Here is a 16,376-nt window from a genome sequence, read left to right as displayed (position 1 = left end):
GGAATGTTGAAGGATAGAAAAAGCTTTTCAGAACAGCCAGTCCTAGGTTTTGCAAGTCAGTCTTGAGTTAAGAACAAATGAATTTGAACTTGTTAAAATACCATCTGCTACTCCTGGAATTCCTGTAGGAAGTAGCTTAAATGCTCATCAAAGGACATGGTTCTCCAGTGCTACCGTGCAGTATTGGGGTAACTTGGTTACTGCAGAGTATCTGAAGTGTTGCAGGTTCATACCTCACTTACTCCAATATATTTCATTCACTGTTCCTCACAATTCCTTGAGGCCATTTTGGGTGTTACGTTCAAGAACATTTCAAAGCGTTTTGTATCTTTCTGCATTTAATACTTTTCCATCATGGTGTCTCGGTTTGAAAGACAGGTATGGTCTAAGGAAAGGCAGGAGCCCCTTTTCTGCAATGCAGAGTGCAATCCCCCTCCCTTTTAATTATTTTAGGTCCAATTCAGACACCTTCAGGCAGGAGATATGGGGATGAGAATAACAGTTCTTTACTGGTATTTAACAAAGCAGAAAAAAAACAACAACAGCTATAAAAATTGGCAACAGAAACAGTCTAGCTCCGCTCCAGTCCCTTCTGGCCGCAGGCCGTCTCCCTGTGCTGTTACCGGTGCTGTGGGGGCAGGGCAGGTCCCGCGCAGTTGAAGAGGGCTGGGTGATGGCGGCCGCGGCCCAGGGGTGAGCGGGGATGGGGAAAGTGACTCCCCCCTCACGGTGTCGGTCGTGGTGCTCAGCAGAGTGTCCGGAGGTAGTAGGGTGAGCTGGGAGAGCCGCGGAGCGATGTCCAAAGGCAGGGAGCGTGGATCTCAGCGCTGGGATGGCAGGGGAAGATGCCAGAGCAGAGCCCAGGTGGTCTTCCCACTCCAGGAGACAAGCGAGAGGGCGTCCCCCCGCTCCAGACCCCCCTATCCCACCTTTCCTTTTCCGGTTCCCCCCCCCTCCCCCTCCAGCCACCCCCCTACGAGAGAACATTATCTGTCATTTTAAGGTGTAGCCACAATTAATTAGCATAACAATGGGAGAAATTCCACAGAAAGAAAAGCAAAGCATTCAACCCCCAACATTATCCACCCCTGAATTTCTCCCATACTAATATGCTATATCAAATTAAACTGTTACATTATATATACATACATGCAGTTAGAGACATAGGCACAGTACTATAGGTATTTCACCCTAAAACAAGGTCTCCTTGGGGTATGCATCTGGTCTCTCCATTCTTTTGCATCACCCACCAGGTGCAACCTGGTCCTTGAGCGAATACAACTCCATGGATGGGATTGTCTTTGCTGGAGGCAGGATTCACCCAAACAGTTTTTCCTAGCATACCTCTCATGTGTACCACTGGAACCTTATCTCCATTCGATATTCCCAAGGGCTCAGATTGGGCAGGGCCTGCTCGGTTAGTGGAACCTCGGGTGTTCACTAACCAGGTGGCCTTTGGTAGATTAATCTCCCAGTTCTTGAAAGTTCCCCCACCCAGTGCCTTCAAGGTGGTTTTAAGCAGGCCATTGCACCGTTCAACCTTCCCTGCAGCTGGTGCATGGTAGGGGATATGGTACACCCACTCAATGCCGTGTTCTCTAGCCCAGGTGTTTATAAGGCTGTTCTTGAAATGAGTCCCATTGTCTGACTCAATTCTCTCAGGGGTACCATGCCTCCAAAGAACTTGTTTTTCCAGGCCCAGGATGGTGTTCCGAGCAGTGGCATGAGGCACAGGGTAGGTCTCCAACCATCCAGTGGTGGCTTCCACCATGGTCAGTACATAGCGCTTGCCCTGGCGGGTTTGAGGCAGTGTGATGTAGTCAATCTGCCAGGCCTCTCCATACTTATATTTGGACCACCGCCCCCCATACCAGAGGGGCTTCACCCGCTTGGCTTGCTTGATGGCAGCGCACGTCTCACAGTCATGGATAACTTGAGAAATACTGTCCATGGTTAGATCCACCCCTCGGTCTCGTGCCCACTTATATGTGGCATCTCTGCCCTGATGACCTGAGGCATCATGGGCCCATCGAGCCAGGAACAACTCTCCCTTGTGCTGCCAGTCTAAATCTATCTGCGACACCTCTATCTGTGCAGCCTGATCTACCTGCTCATTGTGTCGGTGTTCCTCATTAGCCCGACTCTTGGGGACATGGGCATCTACGTGACGGACTTTCACAGGCAACTTCTCTACCCGGGTGGCAATGTCTTTCCATTCATTGGCAGCCCAGATTGGTTTTCCCCTACGTTGCCAGTTAGCCTTTTTCCACCTTTCCAGCCATCCCCACAGAGCATTGGCTACCATCCATGAATCAGTGTAAAGGTAGAGTTTTGGCCACTTCTCTCTTTCAGCAATGTCCAGGGCCAGCTGAACAGCTTTGAGTTCAGCAAGTTGACTCGATCCACCTTCTCCTTCGGTAGCTTGTGCAACCTGTCGTGTGGGGCTCCATACGGCTGCTTTCCACTTCCGGTTCATCCCCACGATGCGGCAGGAACCATCAGTGAAAAGAGCATAGCGTGTTTCCTCTGCTGGCAGTTGGTTATATGGTGGGGCTTCTTCGGCCCGGGTCACCTGTTCCTGTTCCTCTTCGTCGGCAAGGCCAAAGTCTTCCCCTTCCGGCCAGTTGGTAATAATCTCCAAAATCCCAGGGCGATTCGGGTTTCCAATACGGGCACGTTGTGTGATGAGGGCAATCCATTTACTCCATGTGGCGTCAGTGGCATGGTGGGTTGAGGGAACCTTTCCTTTAAACATCCAGCTCAGCACTGGCAGTCGGGGTGCCAGGAGGAGTTGTGTTTCTGTGCCAACCACCTCTGAGGCAGCTTGGACCCCTTCATAGGCGGCCAAGATCTCCCTCTCCGTCGGAGTGTAGTTGGCCTCGGACCCTCTGTAGCTTCGGCTCCAGAACCCCAGTGGTCGGCCTCGCGTCTCACCAGGCACCTTCTGCCAAAGGCTCCAGGACAGACCATGGTTCCCGGCTGCAGAGTAGAGCACGTTCTTCACATCTGGTCCCGTCCTGACTGGGCCAAGGGCTACTGCATGAGCAATCTCCTGCTTGATCTGGGCAAAGGCTTGCTGCTGCTCAGGGCCCCAGTGGAAATCGTTCTTCTTGCGGGTGACCAGGTAAAGAGGGCTCACAATCTGGCTGTACTCAGGAATGTGCATTCTCCAAAAGCCTATGGCACCTAGGAAGGCTTGTGTTTCCTTCTTGCTGGTTGGTGGAGACATTGCAGTGATCTTATTGATGACCTCACTGGGGATCTGGCGCCGTCCATCTTGCCACTTTACTCCCAGGAACTGGATCTCTTGGGCAGGCCCTTTGACTTTGCTCTTTTTAATGGCGAAGCCGGCTCCCAGCAGAATCTCAATGATCTTTTCTCCTTTCTGAAATACTTCCATTGCCGTATCCCCCCACACAATGATGTCATCAATGTACTGCAGATGTTCTGGAGCTCCACCCTTCTCCAGTGTAGCCTGGATCAGCCCATGACAGATGGTGGGGCTGTGTTTCCACCCCTGGGGCAGTCGGTTCCACGTGTATTGCACACCCCTCCAGGTGAAAGCGAACTGAGGCCTGCACTCTGCTGCCAGAGGAATGGAGAAGAATGCATTGGCGATGTCAATGGTGGCGTACCACTTTGCTGCCTTGGACTCCAGCTCGTACTGCAGTTCCAGCATGTCCGGCACGGCAGCGCTCAGCGGTGGAGTCACCTCATTCAGTGCACGATAGTCTACGGTCAATCTCCATTCTCCTTCCGATTTACGCACAGGCCAGATGGGGCTGTTGAAGGGTGAGTGGGTTTTGCTGACCACCCCTTGGCTCTCCAGCTCACGGATCATCTTGTGGATGGGGATCACGGCATCTCGATTCGTCCGGTACTGCCGGCGGTGCACTGTTGAGGTAGCAATTGGCACCTGTTGCTCTTTCACCCTGAGGAGTCCCACTGCAGATGGGTTTTCTGATAGCCCAGGCAGGGTGTTCAACTGCTTAATGCCCTCTGCTGCCACAGCAGCTATTCCAAAAGCCCACCTGAGTCCCTTTGGGTCTTTGTAATAGCCATTCCTGAGGAAGTCTATGCCTAGGATACATGGTGCCTCTGGGCCAGTCACAATTGGATGTTTCTGCCACTCTTTCCCAGTCAGGCTCACCTCAGCCTCCAGCAGAGTCAATTCCTGAGATCCCCCTGTAACCCCAGCAATTGAAACAGGTTCCTTTCCGACATGTCCTGATGGTATTAATGTACATTGTGAACCAGTGTCAACCAATGCTCTGTGTTCCTGTGGCTCTGATGTGCCAGGCCATCGGATCCACACCGTCCAAAAGATCCGGTTTTCCCGTGCCTCTCCCTGGCTAGAGGCAGGGCCCCTCTAGCCCTGGTTATTATTTCTCTCCTGGGCATACATACTGGAGGTTCCTTCAAGGGGATCTGACAGATCATCCTCCCTTCTGTAATACCCTGCACCTCCATGGGAGGCTGAGGCTACCCTCACTTTAGTGGAGTTCCCTCTGTTGGTGTTCCCCTCCCTGATTTGGCGCACCCGTGCTGCCAGGACAGAAGTGGGTTTCCCATCCCACCTTCTCATGTCTTCCCCGTGGTCACGTAGAAAAAACCACAGGTCAGCACGTGGGGTGTACCCTCTCTCCCTAGCTGGGGGGCGTTGGGCTCTACTTTTGGGGTCCATGACTCTCACTGGTGCTGCACTGATCTTCCTCACCTCTTCCCTTATCTCCTTCATCTCCTCCTTAAACTCCTCTCTGAGGTCCTTAGCCACAGCAGAGACATGAGCCTGCACTGGGCCAGCCATCATACTCTGATAATTCCTGAGCCTGTTGGCAACAGAACCCACTGTCACTTGGTTGGTATCAGCATCAATCATTGCAATAAAGGGGGTATATTGAGATGGGCCCAGGTTTGCCAGATTCCACAACATCTGCCCTGTGCACCTGACCTTGTCAGGGTCATTGTCATGCTGTCCATCCCTCCCAAAGAGCACCTCCAGTACTGCCACTTCTCTCAGCTTTTGGATCCCTTCCTCAAGGGTATTCCAACGTGTTCTCTGGTGGTACTCCTGCATTCTTTCCCTGTGGACAAATCTCTCTCTCACACTCATTAAAAGTCGCTCCCAGAGGGAAAGGAGACCTGTCTCCCTTACAAATACCTGGTCCACACCTGAGTCCTGGGTCAAGGCTCCCAAATTCCTTGCCTCAGTACCATCCAGTTGCACACCTGTACCCATAAGGTCCCAGACCCGCAGTAACCAGGTTGTAAAAGCCTCACGGCCCCGTCGTACAATGTCTTTTCGCAGGTTACGGAGACTCTCGTATGACAGGGACTCGGTGATGATCTCAACTTCTGGCTCCCCTGCTGGTTGTGAGGGGCCCCCTTCCTGACCCTTATTATCTAGGTGCCTTGTTTTCATCTTAGACTTCCTAGTTTCCACAGGGGCAACTGCTGCTGGCTGTGAGTGCCCTTGCAGTTCAGCTGGAACCTGGACAGATGTAACATCTGTGGGTCCCACTGCTGCACCACCAGAGTCTCCCTCTTTAAGGCAGGGGGAGGGTTTCTCACCAGCTGGGGAGAGGTACTCCTTCAGCATCTGGCCCATCTCACGTATCTCCTTTGCTAGCACCCCCACCCATTCTGGGTGGTTCCTTTCCGAGGTGGGCTGTGGAGCAGGGTCAAACTCTGGGGTAATATCCCTAGTCTCTGGGATAGGATCAGGCTCTGGGGTAACCTCCCTAGTCTCTGGGACAAGATCAGGCTCTGGGGTAACATCACTATTTCCTCGGGTAGGTATCAGGGTTGTTATCCAAGTCAATCTCCCCTTATCTCTGAATGTTAGATAGAACAGGTTTAACAGGGATATAAGCAACACTAGCCACAATATAATGTCATTAGCATTTAAAGAGGATTGGAACCCCTTGAAGACTGGTGGGGTGAACTTCAAAAACCCTGTGATGGGTTGAGAAAAAATTTCACCTGCTGCTACTTCCTCACAGTAAGTACCATTATTGAAGTAGCCCCAGAAACACACACTTAGAGTGTGATAGCTCTGAATCCATGTGGCCATCTTCCAGAGAAAATTAAAAATCCATGAATTCCTCAACTGATCAACCCACATAATAAACTGGATAATAGCCACAGTAACCTTGGTTATGAAACTCATGTTTAAAAAAGGGCTTGCAAATGGGAGAGATATAGCAGTGACCACATGGAGGCCAATCCAGGGTAAGCTGGACAGCATGGTGTCACCTACCACAAGCTTGGGTAATTTAAGAACTGTTATCCCCTTTTCTACCCCTCTCTCAATGCCCTCAGGCAATGCCCCACGTTGGGCGCCAAAATCTGTCTCGGTTTGAAAGACAGGTATGGTCTAAGGAAAGGCAGGAGCCCCTTTTCTGCAATGCAGAGTGCAATCCCCCTCCCTTTTAATTATTTTAGGTCCAATTCAGACACCTTCAGGCAGGAGATATGGGGATGAGAATAACAGTTCTTTACTGGTATTTAACAAAGCAGAAAAAAACAACAACAGCTATAAAAATTGGCAACAGAAACAGTCTAGCTCCGCTCCAGTCCCTTCTGGCCGCAGGCCGTCTCCCTGTGCTGTTACCGGTGCTGTGGGGGCAGGGCAGGTCCCGCGCAGTTGAAGAGGGCTGGGTGATGGCGGCCGCGGCCCAGGGGTGAGCGGGGATGGGGAAAGTGACTCCCCCCTCACGGTGTCGGTCGTGGTGCTCAGCAGAGTGTCCGGAGGTAGTAGGGTGAGCTGGGAGAGCCGCGGAGCGATGTCCAAAGGCAGGGAGCGTGGATCTCAGCGCTGGGATGGCAGGGGAAGATGCCAGAGCAGAGCCCAGGTGGTCTTCCCACTCCAGGAGACAAGCGAGAGGGCGTCCCCCCGCTCCAGACCCCCCTATCCCACCTTTCCTTTTCCGGTTCCCCCCCCCTCCCCCTCCAGCCACCCCCCTACGAGAGAACATTATCTGTCATTTTAAGGTGTAGCCACAATTAATTAGCATAACAATGGGAGAAATTCCACAGAAAGAAAAGCAAAGCATTCAACCCCCAACACATGGGAACCCACACTTCTTTGATTCTTCCAGGAGTTATTTTCAAGACTCTTTACAGGTTAATTAACTTGTTCACATGTTAGTTATGTAGTCTGTAGAATGTGGTATTAATTCATGAGCACTGTGGAGGGTGGTCAGATGGTATCAGGGTGGCATTACCACTCTCATTCAGCTGAGGTTCAGTTTTGTTTTGTCTCTCCCTCCTCTATCTTTGTAAATGCTGCAGGTGCAGTTCTGGGAGTGGGTAGGAGTCTGTGCAACTTCTGTGTTGTAGACTCTCACTAATTATTCTAATAAAGCAAGTCAAAGCCTTAGTATTTGCTAGTCTTTTGTAAGATTTGTAAAATAATAACAGAGGTAATTTCAGCATGGCTGGCAGAGCTGTTTCTGTTCCTTGAGTGAGCCTCTCAAGAAGTAATAAAGGATTGAATGAATGTCTAAGTTTGTTTCATTGTAAAACTGAAGATGAATTTGTGTGCAGAGAAGTTTTACATCTTTGCATCTTAGTTTACAACTTTGTCATTAAATTTACATTGAGATCTTTTGGTTCTATCCAGAGAGGGGTCGTGTTTGCTCTTATGGAAATCATTCTGAAAACACAAATCCTACAGCAGTGCTATTAATTTTTTGAGGTTTGATGTCCAGCTTTTGGACAAGCTGGGTTAGTTCATACTGTATGGCTTATTGAACAGGATATTTTTTAATTTTCTTAATTGAGAATGAGGAAATACATGCCATTACTTTGTTATCTTGTTGAACATAATACTGTTATGCTTGTATTTATTGAATGTTAATCAGGAGTGAGTGATTTAAATCTTCATTGTAGCAGGTGATGTGTGCATTTGCAGAAAGCAAGATAAGAAATGTTAATTTCTGAAGCTGCAATGAAGTAATGAAGATTTTTTGTTTTAAATAATTTGTTTTGCATAATTTAATGTCTGCATGTGAAGAACAAATTCACAGTTTCTTGGGTACTTTGCAAATCCATTGGTAGTGCTTAGGCTGAAGTGGCCACAGTCTTAATTAAAGTTATAAATATTTGTATATGCACACAAATTGTTTGGATTGTGCGTGACTGTCACATTATAAAGCACTCTACCCATTTTAATTTTATAATTTCCAACTTTCCTGGCTGCCAAGAGGCTGTTTGACAAATCTTTAGGAAAGGGGCTGTAAATATGTCATTACAGAACAAATCACAGGCTCTTACACCCTCAAGGCTTCAGCTGAAATGAGCAAGCACTTTTAAGATGGCTCTTTGTAAAACAAATTCATCTGTAACAGTTAAATACAGCAACTTTGATTACTTGAAGGTTACAAAGAAGTACTTTGTTTTAATTTCCCTATGACATGAGCCACTTAAATAGTTTCAGAAAGAGAAGAAGAAAGGTGCTACTGAAGATTTTACTTTCTATTTAAGTATTCTAGTGACAGGTGCTGAAGCCAGAATTGGAGATGCTGTGAAGCTTAAAAAGTAGAGCTTCTCCAGTGTAAGCCCAGGAGACATGTCCCTTAGGTAGAACACTTATAAGAGTCATTTCTCCTCCTGTGGTGGGCACAGAAGGATGCTCAACTGCTGGGTAGAGAAATGAAAATCAAGAGGCAGCAGTTGGTTTATACCTTCTTAATTTCTTTCTTTTGTGTGAGTGTGTTTCTGTAATTCAGATGTATGTACTTAGCTCATAAAGGATGAAAACCTGTACATCATGGCATAAACAGCAAAGTGCTACTGGCAGGTTTCTCCTCAAGAGGAAGGTACAGTTAGTAACTTGTGTTTAAAAAACAGCTTTTCTTCTTTGGTGGTTACAATTCTTACACTACACGTGCATAGACTTTCAATGCATCCTTAGTTTTGTGTGCAAGATTCTAAATGCTATAAAGTAAGAATTTGTGGATCTTCAGGTGTTTAACACACTTGGTGTGAGTTTGCTTCAGTTCTGTGTCTGAATGCTTAAACCTATCACCCACTTGGTTTTGCTGAACCTCTGCTACCTCCAATGTGTGAAAAATAAATTATTACACATTTTCACTATACATAATTTGAGCAGGATACTTCTATCTAAAGGTGATGTTTTATTACTCTCAACAATAAGTTGAAATCAGATATGTGGTGTTATCTTTGTGAGGACATCAGGTGCCAAAAAAGCACAATTACTGTATTTCTTTGATTTAAAAAAAAAAAAAATCTACGTGTAAGAGCCTGTATTTCTTGGTTGAAAAACTTGCTGATTGTCTTAATTTTGTTTCAGCTTTACTTTTGGAAGCTCAGTCAACACCGTTTCAAATAACTCCTTCAACCATGGCAAATATTGTGAAAGGCCTATATACACTACGACCAGGTAAAAAGGAGAAATGTTTGTACTGATCTCATCTTGATTGTCATTTGTTTGCCAAGATGTGTCTTCTCTGTAATTAATGCACAGTTAACAATCAAAATGTGTTGTGTTTTGTGCATCATAATGCTCAATTCCACTCTGGTTCTTGTTGCCTGTCAACTGGGCAAAGTACCATGCAAATACCAAATACTTTTTTAAAAAACAACCCAGCCCTCTGTTCTGGAGACAAAGGGAAGATCCATTCCTTCTCTGTAGAAATAAAGAAAGAAGGATGTTAATGAGACAGTCAGAAATTTAGAAGTGCTGAAATGGAAAGTTGTATTGAGAGTCACTCTTCAAACAACCAGATCTTTGGCATGAGGTGAATGAAGCCATTGTCTTGTTGGTTTTATTTCATGGAAGAGCTTAATTTAACTTGTGAATACATTGTGATGTCTTACACAACAACAATTATATTGAAAAGAAAATGGCATTGCAGATTTTAATCAGTTTTGTACGAGAACCTTGTAAGTTTTGGAGAACTGAGGAGAGCCTTACCCTGTGTTTGAGAAGTTTTTAGAAAGAGGAAGTGTTCAAAATATCCATAAATAAATGGTACCTGTTTCTCTTCCTTTTACAGTACTGACAGTTTCTTACTGTGGCGTGCCTGAGAGAAGGATTGTGCCTGAGCTTTGGTCTATTTTGCAGTCCCCATTTCTAGAAATAGAAATAAGAATTGGAATCCTTTACAAAAAGCTTTAGTGCAATTTTTAGCATATGTACAAGCCAGGAATATAGTGGACTCTACATGTACAAAATACAGTTTCTGTAAGCAAAGATTATTTTAACATCAGCAAAATTAATGTACTTCCATCTATTTTAAGGCAATGCTAATTTTACTTTTAGAAAGTGTTCAGGACCAAAGATAGGAAGGGTGTATACATAAGTATAAAAGTATTACTCTTTTGGAAGCAATTCAGGGTGGTTGTTCCTTGACCACACTTCATACTGTAGGTGATGGATTTGTGATTTCACAGTTTTGTGCTCCAGATGATCCCTGTCTTGCTGTCCACAGCACAGCAGACACTGCTTTGGGTTGGTGCCATGGGATTAACCAGATTCTGAGGAGTTGAAAAGCCCAGGATAGACTTCTTGATGTGAAAGGCTGTTCTTTGGTCATCCTAGTTCTTGGGGATGAATTCTGAATCAGTCAGAGCCAGGCTTCCTCTGTGGCAGTGCTGCTCACCTGCTGTGTGGGATTGCTCCACTGGATGTGTTGTGGGGCTGCTGGGCAGATGAATGGGGAGAGGGAGCAGGAATTGGGGCAGTGGAAGGTGCAGTGGGATTAGAGCAGCCTGTGAGGGTCTGCAGTGCAGAGAGCAGGGGGAGCACAGCTGGCAGCCAGGGCCTTCCCCTTCTCATCCTCTTCCTTTGTTTTCTCTTCAGGTTGAAAGTTCCTAACAGCTATCAGACTTCCAAATGTTGCCAGAGAAGACTCTGTTTTAATCCTAGCTCAGTTCTGGGGCCAGTCCTTTTTCAAACCTCTGTCCCTGATCTGGATGAGGGGGTCAAGTGCTCCCTCAGTTGGTTTGCAGGACTGTGGGAATTGTATAAAAACTTGTGATGTTCCTCAGTGAATTTAAAAGCATCCCTTTTTTCTAAGTAAAGATCAAATTTCAGGTAACTCCTACAGCCTGTGAAAAGTCTGCCTGGAGAAATAGTTGAGGGCTATATATTTTTCTCAGAACTTGTTATACAGTTGCTGTAAACCAAATTTTCATCCCGTGCTTAGTGTTAAAGCCTTGAAACAACTTCAAGGTAAATTGTCTTGCTCCTGTAAAACAATGTTCAGTGTAATGAAATTAAATCACGTGTCTGTCCTGAAGCTGAACTGATACAGGTTAGAGTTATGTTATGAATATTAAAAAAAGTGTTTGTCTAAGCTTTGGAAGATCAGTGAGACAAATGCATGAATTCCTTTGAAATGGGTATGGAGAAGCAGGGTTGTATGATAATACTACTGTGCTTTTTAGAGATAAGGCTCATGGGAGAGAAGGGTACATTTCGGGGATCAATTTTCTGCAGTGAAATGTTACAATCATTATCTAATTATCCAAGTGAGTTTGCTGATCATCGGTTGCCTGTCCTTAAGAGCGTCCAGAGACTCAGCAGGTCCTATGAGATGCTGCAAGAACTAAATTACAATTTGTTGATGAGGCTGAGAAAAATAGTAATTCTTCTGTCTACATGTAAACATCTGATTTCAAGTGTCTCATTATTTGTTCTGCTTTAAGGCATGGTATCTGTGGATTTGTGTTTCTTTCTTTTTCCTTTTTTTTTTTTCAACTCAAGATCCTAATATGTATTCAAAATAAAGTTACATTTATCAAACAGTAACATTTTCACAAAATATCTCTTCCATGTTTTTTATTATTGCTTTATCTCTTCTTACAGAATGGGTACAGATGGCACCAGCTTTATTTTCTAAGTTCATCCCAAATATTCTACCCCCTGCTGTGGAATCTGAGCTTCAGGAATATGCTGCTCAAGACCAGAAACTTCAAAGAGAGCTTATTCAGAATGGATTTACTAGGTAATAATTATTAATCTTCAGTAGTGATTGTGCAGGACAGTGCTGAAATGGTAAAAATGGATACACCTAAAAATACTGAAGAAATAATTTAAGAGTTAATAAAGAGCCTTCACAATTCAGTACCTGAAATATGGTCTTATTTTCAATGTATTTTGAGCACTAACAGCGCTGCAGATGGTCCCTAAAAAGTAGATTATTGTAAGGCTTGAAATTTTTTGATCAGGTTGCTTGCAGTTCATGCATTCCTGGGTTTTGGTTGTGTTTATACTGCATGATCATGCTCCTGTTCAACCTTTACTTTGGCTGTTTATTTTCTATAAGCTCTCTTTTTATTCATGGTGCTTCTGAAAATGTCATTTTCTCCTTACTCCACTATCAGAATTATTTATATAGGCAAGGTGTTTATTTTAAATAGGCAATTCCCATCATGATTATCAAATTGGGGAGGGGGGAAAAAGGAGAAGAACAAACAGTAAAAGACCCAGCAGAAAATGTTCATGCTGTAAATTGTTCCCTCTGGGCAGTGCCTGTTGCTCTGTGCTGTTCTATTTTTCTGCCCAGGCAAAGGCACAGCACTTTTCACCATTTCTCCAGTGCTTTGACAATCTAAGATCAGTCTGGGAAAGCCTCGTGCTCTACTCCCAAGAGGTTCATTTCTTCATAAATAGAAAACATCTTCATTTTTCCTGTTACCTGTGCAATGCTGAGAGTCTGGCTCTGTAGTTTGAACACCCACTAGATGTGGGTATGTTTAATGTTGGGTGTATTTCTGCATCTCATACTCCGTGGTTTTCCTCAAAGATCATCTCTCTCTTCACAGCTTGGTAAATTACTGAGCTTCAGAGCTCTACCATTGTCCCAAATGCAAATGATGTGGTGCACACTCTTTCCTTGTATGGCTGTCTGTTGAAAAAAAGAATTTTTTGAGAGATAGGCATAAAAATAAAGACCATAAGACCCTGGGCTGAAAAAAGCAGTGCATTTGCCGCAAGAAATAGAAGTGTGAGACTTTGTAACTGAATAGGCATATAATGCTGACAAAAGAATGTAATGTACAAAACAAAGCAAAAAAAGGGAACAATTTGGTGGTGTCAAACTTTCAATCTTACTAATTCTGTAGGTGGCTGATAATAGTTCTGCTTACAAGTGCATTTCACCAGTTTCACACTGCTTAGAGAAGTAAACGTGACATTTCTATATCCACAAAACCAACTGGTTTTTTGAAATGCATTTTGCCTTGCAATGGTCAAGGCTTTCCCAGCCTTTCACAGAGTCTCTCCTCCTTACAGAACCAGCCAAGGAACTTCACAGCCAAGTCTCTCATTTTCAGGTAACTAAAGAAAAAACATTTTTCAAACCAGTTGGTTTTGTGGATATAGACTGTTAGTACTCAAAATGTCACGTTTAGTTCTCTAAGCAGTGTGAAACTGGTGAAATGCACTTGTAAGCAGAACTATTATCAGCCACCTACAGAATTAGTAAGATTGAAAGCAATAACCATGAGGAACACAGCTCAGTGAGGTTATTCAGCAGCAGTATTGGCACATCAGCTTCTAGTTGAAGAACAAAAGCTATCAACACCATTAAGTGCTAAAATTTTCTGCTTAAAGAGCAAATGTCAGCTCAGAGTCTGTAGGATTCAGGAGCATCTTTTCAGACTGACAAATGCAGAGTTTTTTCACAAAGTTCTATAAAGTTTGGTTGAGGAGTTCAAAGTGAGGAAAACAATTTTATGCATGTTTTAAGCTCCAGCTGTGTATGAGCATTCTTTCCTCATCTTAATTTTGTAAAAGATTATCCTATGAGATCAAGCCTACTGTCTGTAGCAAAAGGATGAGCTAATTAAATCTATGAAATTTACTTAGACTTTTGGTAAGTTGAGATTCGTGCAGTAGTAGTACTGTTACTGTGTTTGCATTTTGCTTCTAAATCTCTAGAAGAGGTGTTTTTCTAAGGTATTTCACTGATGTTTTGAAGATCACAGAATGGTTGTGGTTAGTAGAGACCTTTGAAGGTCCAGAGGAGCAGGGACATCTTGAATTGAGGTTATCATGAAACCTTTCTTTGCCTTCTCCCGCAGAGGTGACCAGTCACGCAAGAGAGCTGGAGAAGAGTTAACTTACAGTAAGTGCAGCTCCAGCCCCTCCCAGCCTGGGCATTCAGGTCGTGCTGGACTTCGGGCTTCTCAGGGTGGGGAGGTGTCAAAGGCTGCATCTCCACGTGTAACAGCTGGCTGCAGTCTAACCTTTACCATGCCAGTAATAATACAAACTGCTTGGATGTAGAGCCTGTTGGGAAATGGTATCTGTTCTGATACCGTTGTTAATTTTTGCTCATTTTATGGCCCTCTTACCACCAAGCTTCCTCATTTTTTTTTTTAGCTGAGTATGTTCTCTTTATTCCCTGCCATAAAATGTCACACAGTTTTATGATTTACTCTTATCATAGACTGAAATGACTGAATGGACATTGATGGTGTATCAGCTTCTGTTCACAATCTGAATGTTTTGCAGACACTCCTGTGTTTTGGGGGAAGGGTGGCAAGGGCCATAATGGGGAAGTTTAATATGAGAGAATTTCTTAACTTTTTCTGTAATTTCAGATGGCTCATCAGCTTGTGCAAGCTCCAGGGGATACAGATAGTGAATATACTGGATCAGCTTTTATTCCTAGCCAGAACAGACACTGGAGGAGCACAGGTGGTATCTGGAGCCTCCTTTGGCAACTGCTGATACTCAAGCTCTGACACGAACTATGCCTCAAAGAAGAGCTTTGGACTTTCTTCTTTATATATTAAAATGTCAGTTGCTGCTACAGTTGGGATGACTTTGAAAGATAAGATTCCTTGGTCTAGCCTATCAACAAGCTCTTCTTCTGCAACCTTTGTGAGGAATGCACCTTGAAAAACAATCCTTTCAAAGTGGAAATGGGCAGCCGAAATCAGCAGCTTCCAAAAGCGTTAGAATGGAAGAATCCTTTTTGCACTCTTTTCTTAATATTAAAGACATTCTTAAAACTAGTTAACAAGTCAGTGTATTAGATTTTAAACTTCAAGTTATTTTCTGGAGCTTCTACTTAATAAGAATAAAGTTTCATTATTTTGCAGTATTTGTTTGTTAGTTTAAAACCTGTCACCTTTCAAGAGTTGGTCCTGTATAAATGTATCTTCTGTCAGGGAGTTTTGAATTCCAGATTTTTCTTTTGTCTCTTTTTTTGTTACTTGGTATTTTGAAATCTGTTTTCTTATGTGTTTGTACTCTGTGCCTTCAGCTTGTGCACTTTGCAACTTTACAGACCATATTTTGTTACTGCAAAATGTGCTCTTGAGGAAAAACTTGATGTGTACAAACATGCTGCAAAGTTGCACTTTTCTCTTGCATTAATGGGAAGTGAAAATAAGGAGGAAGAAAGAAAAGTTGAACCTATCACCATCACTTATAGCAACTTGGAAGTTTGTCCCCATTTATTTTTCACATGTATTAGTGTTTAATGCAGGGACCAACTCTTGTAGAATCCCCCTCACTGGCTTTTCATTGGCCTCAGGAGCTGGGCTGGATGATCCTTGTCCCTTCCAACTGAGACTATTCTGTGATTTTATTATTCCATAATTGCAATAGATGGAGAGGAGAATTCCAGACTGAACAAAAATACCAGGATGTGGTTTATGTTGTGCTCTGTAAAAACACTGTGGGCAAAACTCTGCAGTCTGGTAACTCTGCAAAGGCATCTCCATCAGCACAAGAATTGCACTGGGCTGAACAATGGTACCTGTCCAACATCACTCTGTGGTTCCTGTGCCATTCCTCCTGCTGGGAGGATGTGATGAGGCTGTGGCAGTGGATGCAGTCAGAATCAGGGATTTCAGGAGTGATATAAAGTGTGCATGTGCCCATCTGCCTCCTACCTCCAGTGTTGTGTCCTGGAGATCCAGCTGAGCCCATTTCCAGGGGATCTGGGCCTAGGGGCTAAGTCTGCTCATTGACATGAGGGTTTTAATCAGCAGGATGGCTAATGCAGCTCTTTCATGAGGGGGGAAACATACTTGAAAAAGCAGTTTAATTACAGGGTTTGGGGTTTTTTTTCATTACTATGGATTTATTTTTTATCACCTCTAGTTATTAAGAGAAATAGGTTGGAATACAAAAAAAATCTGAAGTGAAATAAAAGTTTATTCAGCTTTGTCTGGCACAACTCTTATGCCTGTTTTAAAAAACAACACAAAATACCAACACAATTCCTTTCATGCTTGTATGGGTTCATTAGAAAATGCAAGAAAAAAAGAAAAAAATAGATGCGGCAGGGACAAATTTTCTTTTTGTTTTGTATCCAGGCTTTATGTCAGTGAATTTAATTCCATCAGTGTCTCATCAGCCACTTTGGCAATGTGGTTTGGTTGGAGGG

At 44.2% G+C, this 16,376-nt stretch overlaps 1 protein-coding gene across 1 annotated transcript in view; it reads left to right on the top strand.

Annotated features, from left to right (window-relative positions):
- Positions 1–15,083, top strand: part of CACUL1 (CDK2 associated cullin domain 1) — a 47,769-nt gene extending 32,686 nt beyond the window's left edge. Inside the window, exons 6-9 of the mRNA XM_014872562.2 lie at positions 9,317–9,406; positions 11,837–11,975; positions 14,056–14,099; positions 14,578–15,083. Of these exons, the coding sequence (XP_014728048.1) occupies positions 9,317–9,406; positions 11,837–11,975; positions 14,056–14,099; positions 14,578–14,618 (314 nt within the window). The 3' untranslated portion in view covers positions 14,619–15,083. The remainder of the gene's footprint in view (positions 1–9,316; positions 9,407–11,836; positions 11,976–14,055; positions 14,100–14,577) is intronic.
- The last annotated feature ends 1,293 nt before the right edge of the window (positions 15,084–16,376 follow it).

The sequence above is a fragment of the Sturnus vulgaris genome, chromosome 8 (genome assembly GCF_052056855.1).
Source record: "Sturnus vulgaris isolate bStuVul1 chromosome 8, bStuVul1.hap1, whole genome shotgun sequence".
Classification (NCBI taxonomy): Eukaryota; Metazoa; Chordata; class Aves; order Passeriformes; family Sturnidae; genus Sturnus; species Sturnus vulgaris.
Note: the sequence above shows the minus strand (reverse complement) of the source record. Positions and strands in the feature narration are given on the sequence as shown.